The sequence below is a fragment of the Paramisgurnus dabryanus genome, chromosome 1, assembly GCF_030506205.2.
Source record: "Paramisgurnus dabryanus chromosome 1, PD_genome_1.1, whole genome shotgun sequence".
Taxonomy (NCBI): Eukaryota; Metazoa; Chordata; class Actinopteri; order Cypriniformes; family Cobitidae; genus Paramisgurnus; species Paramisgurnus dabryanus.
In genome coordinates, this window is record NC_133337.1 from 69,641,273 (window position 1) to 69,665,856 (window position 24,584).

A 24,584-nucleotide genomic window follows, 5' to 3' on the forward strand; every position below is an offset into this window, starting at 1 on the left:
CTTTCAGAAGGACAAACTTTGTAGGAGAGACCAGAGGTTTGTTCTGATGGAATTTCATAAATGTACATGTCGTGGTCTATGAGCTGAATGTCCTTCTCCCAACCTTTCTCAATCAATCTAGATGCTGATTCAAGTATTTGTCCTGACTTCAAAGAAGCATTTTTCATTCTTCCAACTGCATGCAAATCTTGAATGGTCTGGAAGTATCCATCCGTCTTCTTAAGGAGAATTTTGATAAGATCATCCAGCCTACGGTTCCTAATGCCACCCAAAAACTGATATTTAAGGCGATGGAAAAATCTAATTAGACAGGCAAAGAAAGATCTATTAATATGATTGTGTTACATTGTTTTTAGAATTTTAGTTAATGTAGCTTTGATTAAATAGTAAATACCTTTCAACAAGATTGTTTGTATCAGAAGCAGCATGGTCGTAACATCGTCCAAAGTCAGACCACATGTGTCCTATTTCCAGCCAGTGAACCCTGAAGTATGAGCAAAGAGCTGGGAAATCTTCAAACCTCGTGAAGAACTGCTCAGCAGTTGACTTAAAATCATGTTCCTATTTTATCAAAATGAAACAGCATAACCGATTAATGTTAAGTTAACTAGTTGCCCTGAAGTAAAAATATACTGTAAATAAAAAAAGGAATTGTTAATTTTTACATACGGTTGTACAAAGCTTCATCTTTTTGACGAAAGAAACAATTTCTGTCCTAACATCGATATTTGATGATCCACTGACTCCAGAGTCTGTCTTTGTAAGCCAACGGACGACAGCCTGAAAACAGTAACATGCAATAACGTTCTTACATTATTAAAAAAAAATAATATTATACATTTGTGTATATACGTACTTGCATGACATGATACCAGCACAGAAGGATGTCTGACTCAGAAAAGACTTTCCGCAAAGCATTAATCTCACACATATCCTTGTCCACCATAAAGCACCTGAAGGAAACAAAATATACCAAAAACATGAATAAACAATGTACATCTCTCTTCCTCTCGCTCATCATCGAAACAAAATACCCTAAGTGCAAAAATCTAATAAGGAATAGCTGGCACTGCCAGGGCTTGTATTTATATGGAAGACATGAAAAACTGCCATAGTAGTAAACATAATTTGTATTAAAGAGCACCTATTGTCCGATTCATGATTTTATATTTTCTTTGGTGTGTAAGTGTGTATTAGTACATGGTAATGATATATGCAAAAGTTAAATACCCCAAAATAAACAATAACGCGAGTTATCATCTCCAACGTAAATCTCTTTTCATGAACTACAACAAACACACAGTTTGTAGGCAACAGTTTACTTCCTGGGCCGGTTGACTTCAACACGACGGTCCTCCCGCTTTGACTCTCAGCCTGTAAGTTAACTCCTGTTAGCATTGCATTGTGACCAAATCTTTCAAACATGCTAAGGAGTGTCACATTTCTGGCTGACGTCAGAGGTATTCAGACCAATCACAACGTACAGATTAGCTGGCCAATCAGGGACACAAAGCTTTTCAAATCGATAAGCTTTGTACAAAGTGTTTGACAAAAACAGGATATCTGGAGCAACAATAATGTATGGTATGTGGAAAATAATGTGTTTTTTAACCATAAACCATGCAAACACATCGTATCATACCAAATACACAAAACAACGTTTTTTGCAATGAAATAGGTGCCCTTTAAAGTTACACTGCCTGAAAATGTTAGATATGTACTAATGTTGCTGATATGTCAATATGTTGCTGCTTTAAGTAAATGTATTTTGTTTTAAATATATATATATATATATATATATATATTAATAAATTCTAGGGGAAAAAAAAGAATAATCAAAACCTTTAAAGACTATTAAACAGTATGTCTGCAGTGACGTCTATTACCGTATTATAAACAAATTTAGAAAATATACAAACCTTGGTGCAGGACACACTCTTTTAAACTGCTGTAAAGCCATCACCAGTGTTGCCTCCTTCTCACTGCTTGTTATAATAAAGGCAACTGGAACTCCATGGCCATAGTCATCTCTTATAGCCAGTGTATAAAGTGGAAAATTATACTGGTTGACGCAATGAGTGGCATCCAAAAATATAATGTTCTTTCCATGTCTGTTTAGATTTTCTTTCATGTTGGGTGTCTGAAGGATAATAATAAGATCCTTCTCATGGGAAAAAGGCTGAAAAAAAACTACATTGTCCTTGCACTGACCAGTTAATAATTGTGCTGAACTAATAGCATCATCTTTATCCAAATGGTTTCTGCGTAGCAAACATGTGCGAATACTCTCAATGTCCTTTGGAGTAACAAAGTACTGACGGTTGTTCAAGTCATTGTGTCCACGAGACCTTGACCATTTGTGGGCTTCCAATAGAATGATATCTGGCTTGACACCCAGCGAGATCCATTCCTCAATCTGTTTAATCAAATCTGGACACACTGTTTGAAAGTGTCCTTCTTTTTCGCAAGTTGCATTGTGCCCATTGTGTTCTTTGCTGGTACGCTGCACAATGATTTTGTGGCTCAGCCAATCATTTTTAACCTTAAATGATGTGTAAGCCATACATCCTGCACTTTTGTAACTTCCATCAAGGGGATTCCCTGACCGGATACAGTAGAAAATATAGTATCCATTTTCCTTGTCCTTCTGACTTGCAGAATTTGTGTTCCTAAACATTTTCATAGTTTCAAGTGTTTTCTTGATGAATGTCTCATGGTTTTCTTCCTTCTTCAGTACATGGACATCAACTGTAATATTTTTGTTTTTTCCTTTTTGTCTTTCTTCCCGCAACACGGTTTTCTTTATATACTCCTCCATTTTCTATTTAAATTCTGGGGAGAAAAACAGCAACTTTTATAACTATTATTATTATTATTATTACTATTGTAAATTAGATAAGCTAATCACTGGATTATAAGTAAACTACAAAAAATATTACCCTGAGACAACACATTTCATTACAAAAATATTATAATAACAACAACAACAATAAGAATAAGAATAATAATTATATAGATTAACTGAGATCCCTGTGTCAGCACAATATATTATATTATTAGTTATTACTGATCAAATTCAGTTATAAATGATTGTTTGTATTGTAAGAGATTATGAACCTAAATCATCACGGGCATATGACCCTGGATCATCACGGGCATATGATGACCCTGGATCGTCACGGGCATTTGATGACCCTGGATCGTCACGGGCATATGATGACCCTGGATCGTCACGGGCATATGATGACCCTGGATCGTCACGGGCATATGATGACCCTGGATCGTCACGGGCATATGATGACCCTGGATCGTCACGGGCATATGATGAACCTGGATCGTCACGGGCATATGATGAACCTGGATCGTCACGTGCATATGACGACCCTGGATCATCACGGGCATATGACGACCCTGGATCATCACGGGCATATGACGACCCTGGATCATCACGGGCATGACGACCCTGGATCATCACGGGCATATGACGACCCTGGATCATCACGGGCATATGACGACCCAGGATCATCACGGGCATATGACGACCCAGGATCATCACGGGCATATGATGACCCTGGATCATCACGGGCATATGACGATCGGTTACCAATTTGCACAATAAACATGCGGTTTAGCGATCCTCGGTTACCAATTTGCGTAATAAACGTGCGGTTTAGCGATCCTTCGGTTACCAATTTGCGTAATAAACGTGCGGTTTAGCGATCCTTCGGTTACCAATTTGCGTAATAAACGTGCGGTTTAGCGATCCTTCGGTTACCAATTTGCATAATAAACGTGCGGTTTAGCGCATTAGGAAAGGGTTAATTTGGACGATATATATATATATATATATATATATATATATATATATATATATATATATATATATATATATATATATATATATATATATATATATATATATATATAAACAGTCTAGCAAATCGCGTCAGTTAATCATCCATGTACAAACGTGAGTCAGTAAATGATAAACTGAGAAAGGACAAATAAAATACATGGCTTTAGTTTAAAGATGCACACTTACCTGCACAAATCCACAAAATGGATGCGAACTTTGCGAAGTGACGCATAGGTTGAAAGTGGTAGAAATGCGCGCTCAAATTGAACGAGCTCGCGTGACTGCGCTGATTGGTTGAAAGGTTTTTTTCAAAGCCCCTCCCTTGTTGACCCAGGAACGCGTCGAACTCTGCAAAATCAGGTCGTGCGAACTAGTAGTTAGTTAGGGCTAATCAGTCTTACTATTTGGATTTAAATATAATTTAAATAATTTAAATATTTTTTCACATGATACTTAAAGCAGTTATGTTCAGTCATGAAGACAAAAATGTATGACTAACTTTAAGACTAGTCTTAGAGATTAATGTTACTGACCATTGGTTTAAGTGTAGTTACAGACTAAAATTTAGGTTTATGTTTTAGTTGTCTTACTTGAAAATAGCTTACAATGGCCTATCTTTAAATATATCAGGGCCATAGTTTTGTCTTAAGATGTACACCAGTAATGTTTTTTAAAAGGTTTGTTTGTAAAAAGTACCTAAATGTTTTTAAATAACTAATGGCTAGTCATGCATCAATTTAAACCTGTGGGAAACAACCCAATAAAGTTATAAAGCTTCAAATGTTGTCTTAGAATTCTTCAAATCCTAAAGGTATGAAAAAGATTGCTGTAAATATGTGGATCCTTAAAGAACAGGCCAACATTAGAAATAATTACTAATAATCACACATAAAGAGAATATATATTTGGTTATCAGTAGCTTTAGTATTTTAATCTATTTTCCTAGACATAAACATGTCATGATGTGTCTTATAAAGTTTTTAATAATTGTTTATAGAATTATTGCAATGAAATTGTAATGTTATGATATAATTGGTTGTTTTAAATGTAAATGATTTACTGAAAACTTACTCAAGCACAGCACATGTGTGAACACAAATAAGTGCTTAATAGCAAATCTGACTGACATTTGCTTAATGACATCATATTTGTTATTAACTCCATTGGATATAAACAACACATCTGGATCAGTTATGTATGGGCATAGCCAGTGGTTAACTCTTTCACCGCCAGCGTTTTTAAAAAAAGTTGCCAGCCAGCGCCAGCGTTTTCATGATTTTCACCAAAGTTTATTGCCTTCCAGAAAATGTTCTTCTTTAAATATATAAACATACAATATACCAAATGAAAGAACAGACCCTCTGCTTTCAAACAGAAAAAAACGTTTCATCTTACCTTTAGTGGTTCTTTTGCAATCAGCTTTTGAATATGGGTAGGTTTTTGCAAAAACACCATATTTTGAGCAAAAAGCAGAGACAATTTCATTTTTTTGACGGACTTTTCATAGAGATCCCATTCAGAGCGATCTCTAAAACAGACACGGACATGCAGCAGCTTGGCATAGGGCAATACTTCCGGTTTTAAAAAGTTGCGGAAGGGCGCCACCTGGTGGATAATAGCGGTATTGCGGAAAGACGGATCTCGTCATTGGCGGGGAAGCGTTTTCTCTTAATTGACGAGATATCTCGTCAATGGCGGGGAAAGAGTTAAATATAAAAATATGTAGAGCTTTAGTACTATTTAGCTTTTTTCATTATTCATTTCAAGAACAAGAACATTGCATACATACAAGAGGATTACAATGTGCTTATTTAACATTTAACACAACAATGGATCAAATAAAATAAAATAAAAAATAAATTAACAATAACATGGGGATATTCTACAATAATTCAATAAAACAAAAGGTTTCAAAAATGTTATATATTTGCTTTGCTTTTTTTGACTTTTAACAGTTTCAAAATAATTTCTTAATTCCGTTCTAAATAAAATGCTATTGGGTTTATTATTTGCCCATTTTTGTTTATGGATGTGAAATTTTCCATATATAATCAATAAGTTGATTAACAAGTCTTTCTCCACACATTTACTTTTATAATACAAAAATATATCCTTACCAGATAACCGAATTATTATTTTGTGAGTTTAAATATCAAGCATTCCACATCAATTCAAAAAGATTGAGTAAATATACATTGATAAAATAAATGTTTTATGGATTCTACTTCCAAATTGCACATACAAGTAACCTCCATATCTCTTAAGAATCTGGAGACTACTTGTTTAACTGGATACATTAAATGAACCAATTTATAAGTAATTTGTCACGGTGGAATCCGTGTCATGTTTTGTGTCTGTTCCGATTGTCGTCACCTGGACTCTTGTTAATGAATTACCTGCCTCATCACACCTGTGTATCGTTAGTCTGTTTGTATATATACCCCTGCCTGTTGTATGTTCACTTGCCGGATGATTGTCGCTGATTCCCTGGCTGTTCCTGTGTTCTACGTTTTAGTGTTCCTCTGTTTATTTACCTGCCTGTTGTTTGATTCTAGTGTTTTGTTTCTTGGTTATTATTAAATGTTATTTATTCATCTCGAACTCTGCACATGCGTCCTACTTCCTGATCTCATGTTCCCGGTCGTGAGATAATTTCTTTAACCTTATTCGTGAGACAGTATATATTTAATAAACTCCAAACCTCTTTCCATACAAGTTGACTATATAAGGAGTTCCAGTATGGTTTACATCTAGGCAAATATTCATTTCTACATAGTGTTCTTATAAAAAGTTATTACATTTTTTTTCTAGAATATTTACTCCATTAATACATAACTGAGCATTATGTAAGGAGTTACAATCATAAGATGTATAACCTTGAAAGAGTTGAATAAGTCCACTAGGTATGACATCAAATACAACTGCAAATTCCTTAGCAGTTACTGGAATCTTATAGTGATTGAGGAATTTCACAATAATTAAAGAGGTGACCATCATCTTTAAATAACTGCCTCACTAATATTATATTATTATCATACCAATTTCTATAAAATAAGGATTTGTTTTTGTATAGAATATTCTTGTTATTCCAAATAACAGATCTATGTGGAGAAAAGTTATGTTTATATATGAGCATCCAAGATAAACAAACCTGTTTATGGAAACCTGACAGTTTTATGGGAACCTTGTTTATATCAAAATTGAATCGCAAAAAAAATTCCAAACCACCCAATTTCTTAAAAATCATTTCTAGTATGATGTTCCATATACTACCTTTCCAACTTCAGTTACTTTTTATCCACTTATTTTTAAAAACAGTTTTTAAAATCTAGTACATTTTAACCTCCTTCCTCAACTGGATTGCTTATAATTGACTTTTTAATGTCAATACATAACTAATGGCTAGTCATGCATCAATTTAAACCTGTGGGAAACAACCCAATAAAGTTATAAAGCTTCAAATGTTGTCTTAGAATTCTTCAAATCCTAAAGGTATGAAAAAGATTGCTGTAAATATGTGGATCCTTAAAGAACAGGCCAACATTAGAAATAATAACTAATAATCATACATAAAGAGAATATATATTTGGTTATCAGTAGCTTTAGTATTCTAATCTATTTTCCATGACATAAACATGTCATGATGTGTCTTATAAAGTTTTTAATAATTGTTTAAAGAATTATTGCAATGAAATTGTAATGTAATGATACAATTGGTTGTTTTAAATGTAAATGATTTACTGAAAACTTACTCTAGCACAGCACATGTGTGAACACAAATAAGTGCTTAATAGCAAATCTGACTGACATTTGCTTAATGACATCATATTTGTTATTAACTCCATTTGATATAAACAACACATCTGGATTTGTTATGTTTAGGCCTACTACAATATGAAAGAGGCTGTCATCTGAAATACTTGTATGTTTGCACATAATATTTATGTCAAAGAATATATATGTTCTATAAGAACAATTACGTTTGTTAATAAAAAAAATAGTCTAAAAGATTTAAACAAGCAACCATTTAGTAAGACCTACAGAATATATCTCTATGAACTAAAATGACTGTTTCAGATGAGAGAAACATACAAAATGTGCAGAGCATGTTTGTGTATATGTTCCTTTTGTCCATAAAAATATATACGGTTTAATAACTTGCATACCTCACTTTATTTACCTAATTAAAACAGAAAGCCTTCATGGTACTCGATTAAAGGACATGAACATGAATCTGCTAAATGAAATGATATTTGTTATTGACACGATTTAATAACATCATCCACCATTCAGATAAAGTATCTGGTTATGTTTTATTAAATTGTTTCAGTTCTTACACTCAACAACAGTAAAGCCAGTGCAGTACAATTTTCTCTACACTGTATAAATTAATTTATATATATTTATATATATCAAATACAAAAACAACTTTGCAGAAGTATAGCTATCACACAGTCATTTTGAAAACGGCTCTGACGAACGGCCCCTAAAGCTTATGACAAAGCATACAATGTATTATTGAGATCAGGCAATATACTCAAATTCCTTATTGTGGTTTTTAGGTGCAATTTTCCGTTATGTCCACTAGATGGTAGAAGAGGATCAATCACTGGCTGACATTTGCACTCACAGAAAACACAGATGATGATTACTCTTTAACTAAGTTTACTATTAATAGAAATCTGTTCACATTTAAAGGTGCAGTGTGTAAATTTTAGAAGGATCTCTTGACAGAAATGCAAAATGATATAAAAAACTATATTATCAGGGGTGTATAAAGACCTTTCATAATGAACCGGTATGTGTTTATTACCTTAGAACGAGACCTTTTTATCTACATACACCGAGTGTCCCCTTACATGGAAGTCACCATTTTGTGGCGCCATTTTTCTACAGAAGCCCCTAACGGACATTTTTTTTACTAAGTTGTCTCCGACGATGACATGTTTGTCTGGTGGCGGCTACCGTAGCTTCTCTATGTGTTTCAAAAGCGAGGGGTGAGCAGTGGACTAAGCCATTGGTTGCAATTCGTGACCTCACCACTAGACGCCGCTAAAATGTACACACTGCACTTTTAACTTCATGATTTTACTGTTATAATATTAAAATCACATTTAGTTAAAGACTACCACTTCAATTGTTCTGAGTTATCAGTTTTAACACTCATGTCATTTTATGAAAGCTGTGAAACGTGAACATAATTTTGGAGGCACTTACACGACATTTGCAGTAAGAATTATATATTTTTAGTTTTTTATAAAAAAAACATACCAAATGAGTGTGTAACCATGTCAATATTAAGTCTTGTTCTTTAACAGTCTTGTTTCTCCTTTCTCAGATAAACGTGTGTGTGTACAATATACAATGCAGAATATCTATATGGCCATGTCCTTAAACGTCTTGTGATCTAAATGGCTTGAACCCCGGTAATCGCTGCTAGCAGCTATATTACCGTTTGTTTTTGTTAGGATATTTATTCTTTTTCTGCCATAAAACGGATAGTGCAGACCAAACCGTAAGGCCTAGAGACTTGAGACTTGGCCAAATGATAGGTCTCATTCGTGCGCAAACTTGACAGAGTATGAACCCAATCGGCCTATGGGGGGCGCTACAGCGATGGCAAACGCGTTTAGGCTCATAACTCCCACAATTCTTGTCCAAATGTCAAGTGTCTCAAATCCCTGGATTCCTTGCATCAAGACGAACAAAATGTATATCTCCGATTTTATTTCCGTCATGAAAAATTTTCCGCTATTTTCGATTTTGTCGAAAAAAATAAAAACGAACTAGTCCTAGGTTTTTCGCCCGATCACAATCATTCCAGTGCTAAAATGTTCCTTGGAGTTTGAATATCAATAATTATTAAAAAAAGTTGAACTTTCGACTCACGGTCAACATGCCACGCCCAAACGTCTGAATTGTGGGCAGGCACTAGAACATTATTAGCTATAACTGGGGACAGGAATGAAGTATCAACACGACACTTGGTACTTGTGATGAGAGTCATTACCTGAGGTTTCATGCATCGTTTCGTCACAGCGCCACCTAGTGGTCAGACGAATCAAATAATGCTTATAACTTAGGCTGAGTTCAACGTATTTTCATGCGACTTTTTTCCTTGGAGTCCTGAATTGTTGCCGAGTCCAACGATACCGAGCATGCCAGGTTTTGCTTTACGGTTGGTTCTGCACAGGAAAATAGCGCTTAAAAAACACGCGCGAATAACTCCGCGAGGGTTATTCCGATCGACTCGAAACGACCATAGGAAGAACATTGTATTACCTTCTGAACAAAAAGTTCTATTGGCGTTATGTTAAAATTTCCATCAGAAATGGCCGAAAATTGCAAAAAACGAAAAATTACCTCAAAAATTTCTGTTTTTTACACATAAATGGTTATAACTCTGCAACTAAATGATATTTTTTCACCAGATTTGATACGCTGATGTCTGAGCACATTCTGAAGCAATACAAAAAAAATGGTATGCCTGCACCACTAGTTGGCCACATAATTGAACAAAACCTTTGACATTGAGCAAGCCCAATGTTCATACAACTGTTTTTTCACTAAACTAAAGTATACAGCCATGATACTGGCTAGATGTAACACAGCCATGACCTGAGATTCCATGCACGACTTTGTCATAGCGCCACCTAGTGGTAATTTGTTATTTTCACTTAAAAATACTGTAACCTTACATTTAAAATCATGAGTCATCATGGATTATTCCTTTCATGACTTTGAGTATAATCATTGGTGGATTGCAAGTCACTCCCTAGCAACCAATGAGAATACCCTAGCAACCATTTAGCAAGAGCTGTATCTCTGTGTCAGAACATCGTAGAGACATGGGGTTCAGCTCTTTTGACTCATAAACACTATTTTAACATTTTGTGACCCGAGTTTTGCCAATGCAAGCACCACAAACATTTCCTTAAGTGTTCTATTTGTCAATGTTCCTTGAGAAGAGAGGGAGACATTTCACTGAATGATAGCACTTTTTTGCTGATAACTTTGAACACGTGTGTCTGGTATCTTATTTTTCATCATTTATTTTGTACAATGCAGCAAATCTACACAGCCATGCCCTTAAAGGTCTTAATGTCCCAAATCGCTTGAACCCCGGTAATCGCTGCTTGCAGCTATATTTATTATTATTTTTCCGCCATAAAACGCGTCGCCCAGCACAAACCGTAAGTCGTAGAAACTTGCCACTTGGTCAACTGGTTGTATATTAGCAGGCTACTCAGATACAGTGAATCAGCCAAATCGGCCCATAGGTGGCGCTATAGCAATGCCCGACGCGTTGGGGCTCATAACTCCTAAACCGGACATCCTACACTCAAGTGTTTGGTATCATTGTAATCCCTGGCTCCAAACTTAAAAAATGTATATCTCCGATTTCATTTCCGTCATGAAAAATTTTCCGCTATTTTCGATTTTGTCGAAAAAAATAAAAACGAACTAGTCCTAGGTTTTTCGCCCGATCGGAATCATTCCAGTGCTAAAATGTTCCTTGGAGTTTGAATATCAATAATTATCAAAAAAAAGTTGAACTTTCGACTCACGGTCAACATGCCACGCCCACACGTCTGAATTGTGGGCAGGCACTAGAACATTATTGGCTATAACTGGGGACAGGAATGAAGTATCAACACGACACTTGGTACTTGTGATGAGAGTCATGGCCTGAGGTTTCATGCATCGTTTCGTCACAGCGCCACCTAGTGGTCATACGAATCGAATAATGCTTATAACTTAGGCTGAGTTTAACGTATTTTCATGCGACGTTTTTCCTTGGACTCCTGAATTGTTGCCGAGTCCAATGATACCAAGCATGCCAGGTTTTGCTTTACGGTTGGTTCTGCACAGGAAAATAGCGCTTAAAAAACACGCGCGAATAACTCCGCGAGGGTTATTCCGATCGACTCGAAACGACCATAGGAAGAACATTGTATTATCTTCTGAACAAAAAGTTCTATTGGCGTTATGTTAAAATTTTCATCAGAAATGGCCGAAAATTGCAAAAAACGAAAAATTACCTCAAAATTTTGTGTTTTTACACATAAATGGTTATAACTCCGCAACGAAATGATATTTTTTCACCAGATTTGATACGCTGATGTCTGAGCACAGTCTGAGGCAATACAAAAAAAAATGGTATGCCTGCACCACTAGTTGGCCTCATAATTTAACAAAACCTATGACATTGAGCAAACCCTATGGTCAAACAACTGTTTTTTCAATAAACTAAAGTGTACAGCCATGATACTAGCTAGATGTAACACAGTCATGACCTGAGATTCCATGCACGAGTTTTTCATAGCGCCACCTAGTGGTAATTTGTTATTTTCACTTAAAAATACTGTAACCTTACATTTAAAATCATGAGTCATCATGGATTATTCCTTTCATGGCTTTGAGTATAATCATTGATGGATTGCAAGTCACTCCCTAGCAACCAATGAGAATACCCTAGCAACCATTTAGCAAGCTGTATCTCTGTATCAGAACATCGTAGAGACGTGGGGTTCGGCTCTTTTGACTCATTAACCCTATTTTAACATTTTGTGACCCGAGTTTTGCCATTGCAAGCACCACAAACATTTCCTTCAGTGTTCTATTTGTCAATGTTCCGTGAGAAGAGAGGGAGACATTTCACTGAACGATAGCAATTTTTGCTAATAACTTTGAACACGTGTGTCTGGTATCTTATTTTTCATCATTTATTTTGTACAATGCAGCAAATCTACACAGCCATGCCCTTAATGGTCTTAATGTCCCAAATCGCTTGAACCCCGGTAATCGCTGCTTGCAGCTATATTTAGGGGTTCAAGCCCGAAGGGCTGAAACCCTATTGTATTTGTACTGATTTTTATTATTATTATTATTATTAGGGGTTCAAGCCCGAAGGGCTGAAACCCTATTGTATTTGTACTGATTTTTATTAGGGTTTCGAGCACGAAGTGCTGAAAACCTATTGTATTTGTCTGTTTTATTATTATTATTATTATTATTATTATTATTATTATTATTTTTCCGCCATAAAACGCGTCGCCCAGCACAAACCGTAAGTCGTAGAAACTTGCCACTTGGTCAACTGGTTGTATATTAGCAGGCTACTCAGATACAGTGAATCAGCCAAATCGGCCCATAGGTGGCGCTATAGCAATGCCCGACGCGTTGGGGCTCATAACTCCTAAACCGGACATCCTACACTCAAGTGTTTGGTATCATTGTAATCCCTGGCTCCAAACTTAAAAAATGTATATCTCCGATTTCATTTCCGGTATGCAAATTTTTTCGCTAATTTGCATAATATGCATTTCAAGCCAAAATGAACTAGTCCTAGGTTTTTCGCCCGATCGGAATCGTTCCAACGCAGAAGAAATCTGTGGAGTGAGTAGGTGAATAATTATCGAACAGAATGTGTAATTTCGCTTCAGTGTCACTAAGGGGCGCCAAAATTCAATACCGGAAGTAGACTATCTCCAGGAAAATGGCTATAACTCGTGAACGGTTAGAGATATCTTAACGCGGTTTGGTACACATGTGTATCAGCTCACTCCCGGGTCACAGGACAAAATACGCGGATTTTGGCCACTAGGTGGCGCTATAATAAGCTTGAGGTCGAAAATGGCTATCACTACACAACCGTAAGCCCGATACACTTCATATTTGGTATGGTGTGTCTTTGTGCAATGTACCATAAGGGTCTAGAAGGACATTGGCGTATCTGCAAAAACATGGCCGTCATCGGCCAATGAAGTGTGAGGGCTGATTTGACAGGGTTAACGAAGGTCGATCGGAACGACATTCACTGTGCTTGTTCGTGTACTGCTCCAGAAGGTCTGTAAGAATTATGGTGTCATTTCGCCACTAGGGGGCGTAATACCGTATTTCGGTGCCTTTATCACGTGACGTTTGACATACACACACAAACATGACATCATATGATAGATCGGTTCATGACGAAAAACTTTGCCTCTTGAAGCGTTGCTGTCAATCAAACGGTTCGTTAGTTATTGGCGATAACGTTCAAACCTACTTTTGCGAACTAGTCCTAGGTTTTTCATCCGATCTGAACCTAACGAAAGCTGATTGATTCTGTGGAGTGGGAATATGAATAATTATCGAAAAAAAGTTGAAATTTGTATTCAAACACGCAAGGAGTGGCCAAAAACCGAACTGGGCGGAGCTTAAAACATTTAAACGGCCATAACTCGAGAGGCGTTTGAGATATCATCATGGGGCTTGAATCATATGTGTAGGCCATCGGTCTAAGGTCGTGATATGAAAAGCTCGCCGATTGGACACTAGATGGCGCTATAACGGGGAAAATAGCACTAAATACTGTGATTATGCAATGGTTGCAACTTTCACGCCTATAACTTTATCTGTGGTCAAGAGATTTTCATGGGAGTTATTTTTTTAGCATCCTGAATTGTTTCCGAGTCCTACGATACTAAGCATGCCAGATTTCGCCTTACAGTTAGTTCTGCACAGGAAAATAGCGCTTAAAAAACACACGCGAATAACTCCGCGAGGGTTATTCCGATCGACTCGAAACGACCATAGGAAGAACATTGCATTACCTTCTGAACAAAAAAGTCTATTGGCGCTATGTTAAAATTTCCATCAGAAATGGCCGAAAATTGCAAAAAACGAAATTACCTCAAAATTTGTCGTTTTTTACACATAAATGGTTATATGGAGAGATTTCACTGAATGAGAGCCGTTTTTTTGCTGATAACTAATGTATTTAAGGTTGTATCTTCACCAAACGTATACATAATGACATGGTACTTGGTAATTCTGATGGCAGTCAGGACCTGAGGGAGCCTTCAGTTTCGGAAGCATATTTTACACGCCTACAACTTTGGCTGCAGTCACCATATTTTTATGGGACTTTTTTCACAGGAGTCCTGAATTGTTGTAGAGTCCAACGATACCAAACATGCCCAGTTTTGCCTTATGCTTAGTCCTGGGGTTACTGTTCACTGTAGGTCCTTGCGGTCTGCTGCGCTGCTGTGTTTCTGTCTTATGTACACGTGTGCAGTCTGTTTGCACCATTGCACCATACCACGACTCAATGGCCTTGTAGTTCAACTAAACACGGCCATTTCTGAATTGTATGTTACATTATAAATCTGAAAAACTAATTCTAGTTAACAAATTATCCTCATAACGTCACATTAAGGACATCACATGTTTGTCTTGTAGGTGCACCTGTGTGTAAGCATACATAGTCTGTATGATCTTTTTTTGACCATCTCTTTCATTTTTCTGGAGCGAGGTGGTCTATCATTCATTGTGGCTGTGTTCTGGTGTAACTGCTCCGCCTGGTAAGCGACGTGTGAGGTTTTTGACGTTGCCTTAAAGCTCGAAACCCGGCAATTGCTGCTTGCAGCTATATTTAGGGTTTCGAGCACGAAGTGCTGAAAACCTATTGTATTTGTCTGTTTTATTATTATTATTATTATTATTTTTCCGCCATAAAACGCGTCGCCCAGCACAAACCGTAAGTCGTAGAAACTTGCCACTTGGTCAACTGGTTGTATATTAGCAGGCTACTCAGATACAGTGAACCAGCCAAATCGGCCCATAGGTGGCGCTATAGCAATGCCCGACGCGTTTGGGCTCATAACTCCTAAACCGGCCATCATACACTCAAGTGTTTGATATCATTGTAATCCCTGGCTCCAAACTTAAAAAATGTATATCTCCGTTTTCATTTCCGTCATGAAAAATTTTCCGCTATTTTCGATTTTGTCGAAAAAAATAAAAACGAACTAGTCCTAGGTTTTTCGCCCGATCGGAATCATTCCAGTGCTAAAATGTTCCTTGGAGTTTGAATATCAATAATTATCAAAAAAAAGTTGAACTTTCGACTCACGGTCAACATGCCACGCCCACACGTCTGAATTGTGGGCAGGCACTAGAACATTATTGGCTATAACTGGGGACAGGAATGAAGTATCAACACGACACTTGGTACTTGTGATGAGAGTCATGGCCTGAGGTTTCATGCATCGTTTCGTCACAGCGCCACCTAGTGGTCATACGAATCGAATAATGCTTATAACTTCGGCTGAGTTTAACGTATTTTCATGCGACGTTTTTCCTTGGAGTCCTGAATTGTTGCCGAGTCCAATGATACCAAGCATGCCAGGTTTTGCTTTACGGTTGGTTCTGCACAGGAAAATAGCGCTTAAAAAACATGCGCGAATAACTCCGCGAGGGTTCCTCCGATCGACTCGAAACGACCATAGGAAGAATATTGTATTACCTTCTGAACAAAAAGTTCTATTGGCATTATGTTAAAATTTCCATCAGAAATGGCCGAAAATTGCAAAAAACGAAAAATTTACTCCAAATTTTGTGTTTTTTACACATAAATGGTTATAACTCCGCAACGAAATGATATTTTTTTACCAGATTTGATACGCTGATGTCTGAGCAGAGTCTGAGGCAATACAAAAAAAATGGTATGCCTGCACCACTAGTTGGCCTCATAATTGAACAAAACCTTTGACGTTGAGCTAGCACAATGGTCATACAACAGTTTTTTTCACTAAACTTAAGTGTATAGCCATGATACTAGCTAGATGTAACACATTCATGACGTTGCATGCACAAGTTTTTCATAGCGCCACCTAGTGGTTATTTGTTATTTTGACTTAAAAATACTGCAACCTTATATCTAAAATCATGAGTCATCGTGGATTATGCCTTTCATGACTTTGAGTATAATCATTGGTGGATTGCAATTCACTCCCTAGCAACCAATCAGAATACCCTAGCAACCATTTAGCAAGAGCTGTATCTTTGTATCAGAACATCGTAGAGATATGGGGGTTCGGCTCGTTTGACTTTTTTACACTATTTTAACATTTTGTGACCCAAGTTTTGCCACTGTAAGCACCACAAACATTTCCTTCAGTGTTCTATTTGTCAATGCTTCGTGAGAAGAGAGGGAGACATTTCACTGAATGATAGCACCTTTTTTGCTGATGACTTTGAACAGGTGTGTGAGGTAGCTTATTTTTTATAATTTATTTTGTACAATTCAGCAAAACTACACAGGCATGCCCTGAAAGGTCTTAAGGTCCCAAATCGCTTGAACCCGACTCAATGGCCTTGTAATTCAACTAAACACGGCCATTTCTGAATTGTATTTTACGGTATAAATCTGAAAAACTAATTCTCGTTAACAAATTATCAGAATGACTTAACATTAAGGATGTGACATGTTTGTCCTATAGGTGCACCTGTGTGTAAGCTACATAGTCTGTCTGAACCGTTTCTGACCATCTCTTACGTTTTTCTGGATGCGATGTGGTGTATCAGCCTGGTCGACGACATCTGACATGTTGTATGTGCTTTAATGCTCGAAACCCGGTAAACGCTGCTTGCAGCTTTAATTATTATTTATTATTCTTTTTATTATTTTTCTTCTGCCGTAAAACGGATCGTGCAGACCAAACCGTAAGGCCTAGAGACTTGAGACTTGGCCAAATGGTAGGTCTCATTCGTGCGCGAAGATGACAGAGTGTCATCCCAATCGGCCTATGGGGGGCGCTACAGCGATGGCAAACGTGTTGATGCTCATAACTTCGACAATTCTTGTCCAAATGTCAAGTGTCTTATATTCCTGGATTCCTTGCGTCAAGACGAACAAAATGTATATCTCCGATTTCATTTCCGTCATTAAAAATTTTCCGCTATTTTTGATTTTGTCGAAAAAAATAAAAACGAACTAGTCCTAGGTTTTTCGCTCGATCGGAATCGTTTCGGTGCTAAAATGTTCCTTGGAGTTCGAATATCAATAATTATTGAAAAAAAGTTGAACTTTCGACTCACGGTCGACATGCCACGCCCAAACGTCTGAAGTGTGCGCAGCCACTAGGGATTTATTGGATATAACTGCGGACAGGAATGAAGTATTAACACGACACTTGGTACTTGTGATGACAGTCATGGCCTGAGGTGGCATGCGTCGTTTCGTCACAGCGCCACCTAGTGGTCAGACGAATCATTTAAACGCTTATAACTTAGGCTGAGTTTAACATATTTTCATGCAACTTTTTTCTTTGGAGTCCTGAATTGTTGCCGAGTCCAACGATACCAAGCATGCCAGGTTTTGCTTTACGGTTGGTTCTGCACAGGAAAATAGCGCTTAAAAAACACGCGCGAATAACTCCGCGAGGGTTATTCCGATCGACTCGAAACGACCATAGGAAGAACATTGTATTACCTTCTGAACAAAAAGTTCTATTGGCGTTATGTTAAAATTTTCATCAGAAATGGCCGAAAATTGCAAAAAACGAAAAATTACCTCAAAATTTTGTGTTTTTACACATAAATGGTTATAACTCCGCAACGAAATGATATTTTTTCACCAGATTTGATACGCTGATGCCTGAGCACAGTCTGAGGCAATACAAAAAAAAATGGTATGCCTGCACCACTAGTTGGCCTCATAATTTAACAAAACCTATGACATTGAGCAAACCCTATGGTCAAACAACTGTTTTTTCAATAAACTAAAGTGTACAGCCATGATACTAGCTAGATGTAACACAGTCATGACCTGAGATTCCATGCACGAGTTTTTCATAGCGCCACCTAGTGGTAATTTGTTATTTTCACTTAAAAATACTGTAACCTTACATTTAAAATCATGAGTCATCATGGATTATTCCTTTCATGGCTTTGAGTATAATCATTGATGGATTGCAAGTCACTCCCTAGCAACCAATGAGAATACCCTAGCAACCATTTAGCAAGCTGTATCTCTGTATCAGAACATCGTAGAGACGTGGGGTTCGGCTCTTTTGACTCATTAACCCTATTTTAACATTTTGTGACCCGAGTTTTGCCATTGCAAGCACCACAAACATTTCCTTCAGTGTTCTATTTGTCAATGTTCCGTGAGAAGAGAGGGAGACATTTCACTGAACGATAGCAATTTTTGCTAATAACTTTGAACACGTGTGTCTGGTATCTTATTTTTCATCATTTATTTTGTACAATGCAGCAAATCTACACAGCCATGCCCTTAATGGTCTTAATGTCCCAAATCGCTTGAACCCCGGTAATCGCTGCTTGCAGCTATATTTATTATTATTAGGGTTTCGAGCACGAAGTGCTGAAAACCTATTGTATTTGTCTGTTTTATTATTATTATTATTATTATTATTATTTTTCCGCCATAAAACGCGTCGACCAGCACAAACCGTAAGTCGTAGAAACTTGCCACTTGGTCAACTGGTTGTATATTAGCAGGCTACTCAGATACAGTGAATCAGCCAAATCGGCCCATAGGTGGCGCTATAGCAATGCCCGACGCGTTGGGGCTCAAAACTCCTAAACCGGACATCCTACACTCAAGTGTTTGGTATCATTGTAATCCCTGGCTCCAAACTTAAAAAATGTATATCTCCGATTTCATTTCCGGTATGCAAATTTTTTCGCTAATTTGCATAATATGCATTTCAAGCCAAAATGAACTAGTACTAGGTTTTTCTCCCGATCGGAATCGTTCCAACGCAGGAGAAATCTGTGGAGTGAGTAGGTAAATAATTATCGAACAGAATGTGTAATTTCGCTTCAGGGTCACTAAGGGGCGCCAAAATTCAATACCGAAAGTAGACTATCTCCAGGAAAATGGCTATAACTCGTGAACGGTTAGAGATATCTTAACGCGGTTTGGTACACATGTGTTTCAGCTCACTCCGGGGTCACAGAAAAAAAAAGGCGGATTTTGGCCACTAGGTGGCGCTATAATAAGCTTGAGGTCGAAAATGGCTATCACTACACAACCGTAAGCCCGATACACTTCATATTTGGTATGGTGTGTCTTTGTGCAATGTACCATGAGGGTATAGAAGGACATTGGCGTATCTGCAAAAACATGGCCGTCATCGGCCAATGAAGTGTGAGGGCTGATTTGACAGGGTTAACAAAGGTCGATCGGAACGACACTCACTGTGCTTGTTCGTGTACTGCTCCAGAAGGTTTGTAAGAATTATGGTTTCATTTGGCCACTAGGGGGCGTAATACCGTATTTCGGTGCCTGTATCACGTGACGTTTGACATACACACACAAACATGACATCATATGATAGATCGGTTCATGACGAAAAACTTTGCCTCTTGAAGCGTTGCTGTCAATCAAACGGTTCGTTAGTTATTGGCGATAACGTTCAAACCTACGTTTGCGAACTAGTCCTAGGTTTTTCATCCGATCTGAACCTAACGAAAGCTGATTGATTCTGTGGAGTGGGAATATTAATAATTATCGAAAAAAAGTTGAAATTTGTATTCAAACACGCAAGGAGTGGCCAAAAACCGAACTGGGCGGAGCTTAAAACATTTAAACGGCCATAACTCGAGAGGCGTTTGAGATATCATCATGGGGCTTGAATCATATGTGTAGGCCATCGGTCTAAGGTCGTGATATAAAAAGCTCGCCGATTGGACACTAGATGGCGCTATAACGGGGAAAATAGCACTAAATACTGTGATTATGCAATGGTTGCAACTTTCACGCCTATAACTTTATCTCTGGTCAAGAGATTTTCATGGGAGTTATTTTTTAGCATCCTGAATTGTTTCCGAGTCCTACGATACCAAGCATGCCAGGTTTCGCCTTACGGTTAGTTCTGCACAGCAAAAATAGCACTTACAAAACATGCGCGAATAACTCTGCGAGGATTATTCCGATCGACTTTAAACGACCATAGGAAGAACATTGCATTACCTTCTGAACAAAAAAGTCTAGTGGCGTTATGTTAAAATTTCTATCAGAAATGGCAGAAAATTGCAAAAACGAAAAATTACCTCAAAATTTTGTGTTTTTTACACATAAATGGTTATACCTCCGCAACGAAATGACATTTTTTCATCAGATTTGATACGCTGATGGCTGAGCAGAGTCTGAGGCAATACCCAAAAAATAATATGCCTGCACCACTCTCGTTGGCCTCATAATTGAACAAAACCTTTGACATTGAGCAAGCCCAATGGTCTTACAACTGTTTTTTTCACTAAACTAAAGTGTTCAGCCATGATACTAGCTAGATGTAACAAAGTCATGACCTGACGTTGCATGCACAATTTTGTCGTAGCGCCACCCTGTGGTTATTTGTTATTTTCACTTAAAAGTGAGTAGAGAGCAGAGAAATTTCACTGAATGAGAGCTGTTTTTTGCTGATAGCTAATGTATTTAAGGTTGTATCTTCGCCAAACGTATGCGTAATGACACAGTAATTGGTAATTCTGATGGCAGTCAGGACCTGAGGGAGCCTGCAGTTTTGTTGCACCAACACCTAGTGGTCGGAAGCATATTTTAAAACCTAAATCTTTGGCTGCAGTCACCGTATTTTCATGACACTTTTTTCACAGGAGTCCTGAATTGTTGCAGAGTCCAACGATACCAAACATGCCAGGTTTTGCCTTATGCTTAGTCCTGGAGTTATCAGAACACAATTAAGGAGGACATTAAATAAGTCAAGCATTATCTTTCTAGCTGTGTTTGCTGTCCACTGTAGGTCCTTGCGGTTTGCTGCGCTGCTGTGTGTGTCCCTTATGTGCACGTCTGCAGTCTGTTTACACCATTGCACCATACCACGACTCAATGGCCTTGTAGTTCAACTAAACACGGCCATTTCTGAATTGTATGTTACGGTATAAATCTGAAAAACTAATTCTCGTTAACAAATTGTCTGAATGACTTAACATTAAGGACGTGACATATTTGTCCTATAGGTGCACCTGTGTGTAAGCATACATAGTCTGTATGAACCGTTTCTGACCATCTCTTTCGTTTTTCTGCATGCGATGTGGTGTATCAGCCTGGTCGACGACGCCTGACGTCTCTGACGTGCTTTAATGCTCGAAACCCGGTAAATGCTGCTTGCAGCTTTAATTATTATTATTATTATTATTTTTATTATTTTTCTTCTGCCGTAAAACGGATCGTGCAGACCAAACCGTAAGGCCTAGAGACTTGAGACTTGGCCAAATGGTAGGTCTCATTCGTGCGCGAAGATGACAGAGTGTCATCCCAATCGGCCTATGGGGGGCGCTACAGCGATGGCAAACGCGTTGATGCTCATAACTTCGACAATTCTTGTCCAAATGTCAAGTGTCTTATATTCCTGGATTCCTTGCGTCAAGACGAACAAAATGTATATCTCCGATTTCATTTCCGTCATTAAAAATTTTCCGCTATTTCTGATTTTGTCGAAAAAAATAAAAACGAACTAGTCCTAGGTTTTTCGCTCGATCGGAATCGTTTCGGTGCTAAAATGTTCCTTGGAGTTCGAATATCAATAATTATTGAAAAAAAGTTGAACTTTCGACTCACGGTCGACATGCCACGCCCAAACGTCTGAAGTGTGCGCAGCCACTAGGGATTTATTGGATATAACTGCGGACAGGAATGAAGTATTAACACGACACTTGGTACTTGTGATGACAGTCTTGGCCTGAGGTGGCATGCGTCGTTTCGTCACAGCGCCACCTAGTGGTCAGACGAATCATTTAAACGCTTATAACTTAGGCTGAGTTTAACATATTTTCATGCAACTTTTTTCTTTGGAGTCCTGAATTGTTGCCGAGTCCAACGATACCAAGCATGCCAGGTTTTGCTTTACGGTTGGTTCTGCACAGGAAAATAGCGCTTAAAAAACACGCGCAAATAACTCCGCGAGGGTTATTCCGATCGACTCGAAACGACCATAGGAAGAACATTGTATTATCTTCTGAACAAAAAGTTCTATTGGCGTTATGTTAAAATTTTCATCAGAAATGGCCGAAAATTGCAAAAAAAGAAAAATTACCTCAAAATTTTGTGTTTTTACACATAAATGGTTATAACTCCGCAAGGAAATTATATTTTTTCACCAGATTTGATACGCTGATGTCTGAGCACAGTCTGAGGCAATACAAAAAAAAATGGTATGCCTGCACCACTAGTTGGCCTCATAATTTAACAAAACCTATGATTGAGCAAACCCTATGGTCAAACAACTGTTTTTTCAATAAACTAAAGTGTACAGCCATGATACTAGCTAGATGTAACACAGTCATGACCTGAGATTCCATGCACGAGTTTGTCATAGCGCCACCTAGTGGTAATTTGTTATTTTCACTTAAAAATACTCTAACCTTACATTTAAAATCATGAGTCATCATGGATTATTCCTTTCATGGCTTTGAGTATAATCATTGATGGATTGCAAGTCACTCCCTAGCAACCAATGAGAATACCCTAGCAACCATTTAGCAAGCTGTATCTCTGTATCAGAACATCGTAGAGACGTGGGGTTCGGCTCTTTTGACTCATTAACCCTATTTTAACATTTTGTGACCCGAGTTTTGCCATTGCAAGCACCACAAACATTTCCTTCAGTGTTCTATTTGTCAATGTTCCGTGAGAAGAGAGGGAGACATTTCACTGAACGATAGCAATTTTTGCTAATAACTTTGAACACGTGTGTCTGGTATCTTATTTTTCATCATTTATTTTGTACAATGCAGCAAATCTACACAGCCATGCCCTTAATGGTCTTAATGTCCCAAATCGCTTGAACCCCGGTAATCGCTGCTTGCAGCTATATTTATTATTAGGGTTTCGAGCACGAAGTGCTGAAAACCTATTGTATTTGTCTGTTTTATTATTATTATTATTATTAGGGGTTCAAGCCCGAAGGGCTGAAACCCTATTGTATTTGTACTGATTTTTATTATTATTATTATTATTATTATTATTTTTATTATTTTTCTTCTGCCGTAAAACGGATCGTGCAGACCAAACCGTAAGGCCTAGAGACTTGAGACTTGGCCAAATGGTAGGTCTCATTCGTGCGCGAAGATGACAGAGTGTCATCCCAATCGGCCTATGGGGGGCGCTACAGCGATGGCAAACGCGTTGATGCTCATAACTTCGACAATTCTTGTCCAAATGTCAAGTGTCTTATATTCCTGGATTCCTTGCGTCAAGACGAACAAAATGTATATCTCCGATTTCATTTCCGTCATTAAAAATTTTCCGCTATTTTTGATTTTGTCGAAAAAAATAAAAACGAACTAGTCCTAGGTTTTTCGCTCGATCGGAATCGTTTCGGTGCTAAAATGTTCCTTGGAGTTCGAATATCAATAATTATTGAAAAAAAGTTGAACTTTCGACTCACGGTCGACATGCCACGCCCAAACGTCTGAAGTGTGCGCAGCCACTAGGGATTTATTGGATATAACTGCGGACAGGAATGAAGTATTAACACGACACTTGGTACTTGTGATGACAGTCATGGCCTGAGGTGGCATGCGTCGTTTCGTCACAGCGCCACCTAGTGGTCAGACGAATCATTTAAACGCTTATAACTTAGGCTGAGTTTAACATATTTTCATGCAACTTTTTTCTTTGGAGTCCTGAATTGTTGCCGAGTCCAACGATACCAAGCATGCCAGGTTTTGCTTTACGGTTGGTTCTGCACAGGAAAATAGCGCTTAAAAAACACGCGCAAATAACTCCGCGAGGGTTATTCCGATCGACTCGAAACGACCATAGGAAGAACATTGTATTACCTTCTGAACAAAAAGTTCTATTGGCAATATGTTAAAATTTTCATCAGAAATGGCCGAAAATTGCAAAAAACGAAAAATTACCTCAAAATTTTGTGTTTTTACACATAAATGGTTATAACTCCGCAACGAAATG

The 24,584-nt window shown here is 37.8% G+C and overlaps 2 protein-coding genes across 2 annotated transcripts in view; one reads left to right on the forward strand and one right to left on the reverse strand.

Annotated features, from left to right (window-relative positions):
- LOC135734447 (putative serine protease 46) overlaps positions 1 to 24,584 on the forward strand; it is a 662,394-nt gene that overhangs the window by 118,275 nt on the left and 519,535 nt on the right. The window lies entirely within an intron of this gene.
- On the reverse strand, positions 164 to 4,201 carry LOC135734432 (uncharacterized). The gene is made up of 6 exons (XM_065253302.2): positions 4,043 to 4,201; positions 1,920 to 2,832; positions 857 to 953; positions 670 to 780; positions 395 to 561; positions 164 to 275 (listed from the first exon to the last, which is right to left on the reverse strand). Exons 2-6 carry the CDS (start codon positions 2,816 to 2,818, stop codon positions 164 to 166), a joined length of 1,386 nt encoding a protein of 461 aa, XP_065109374.1. The 5' UTR covers positions 2,819 to 2,832; positions 4,043 to 4,201.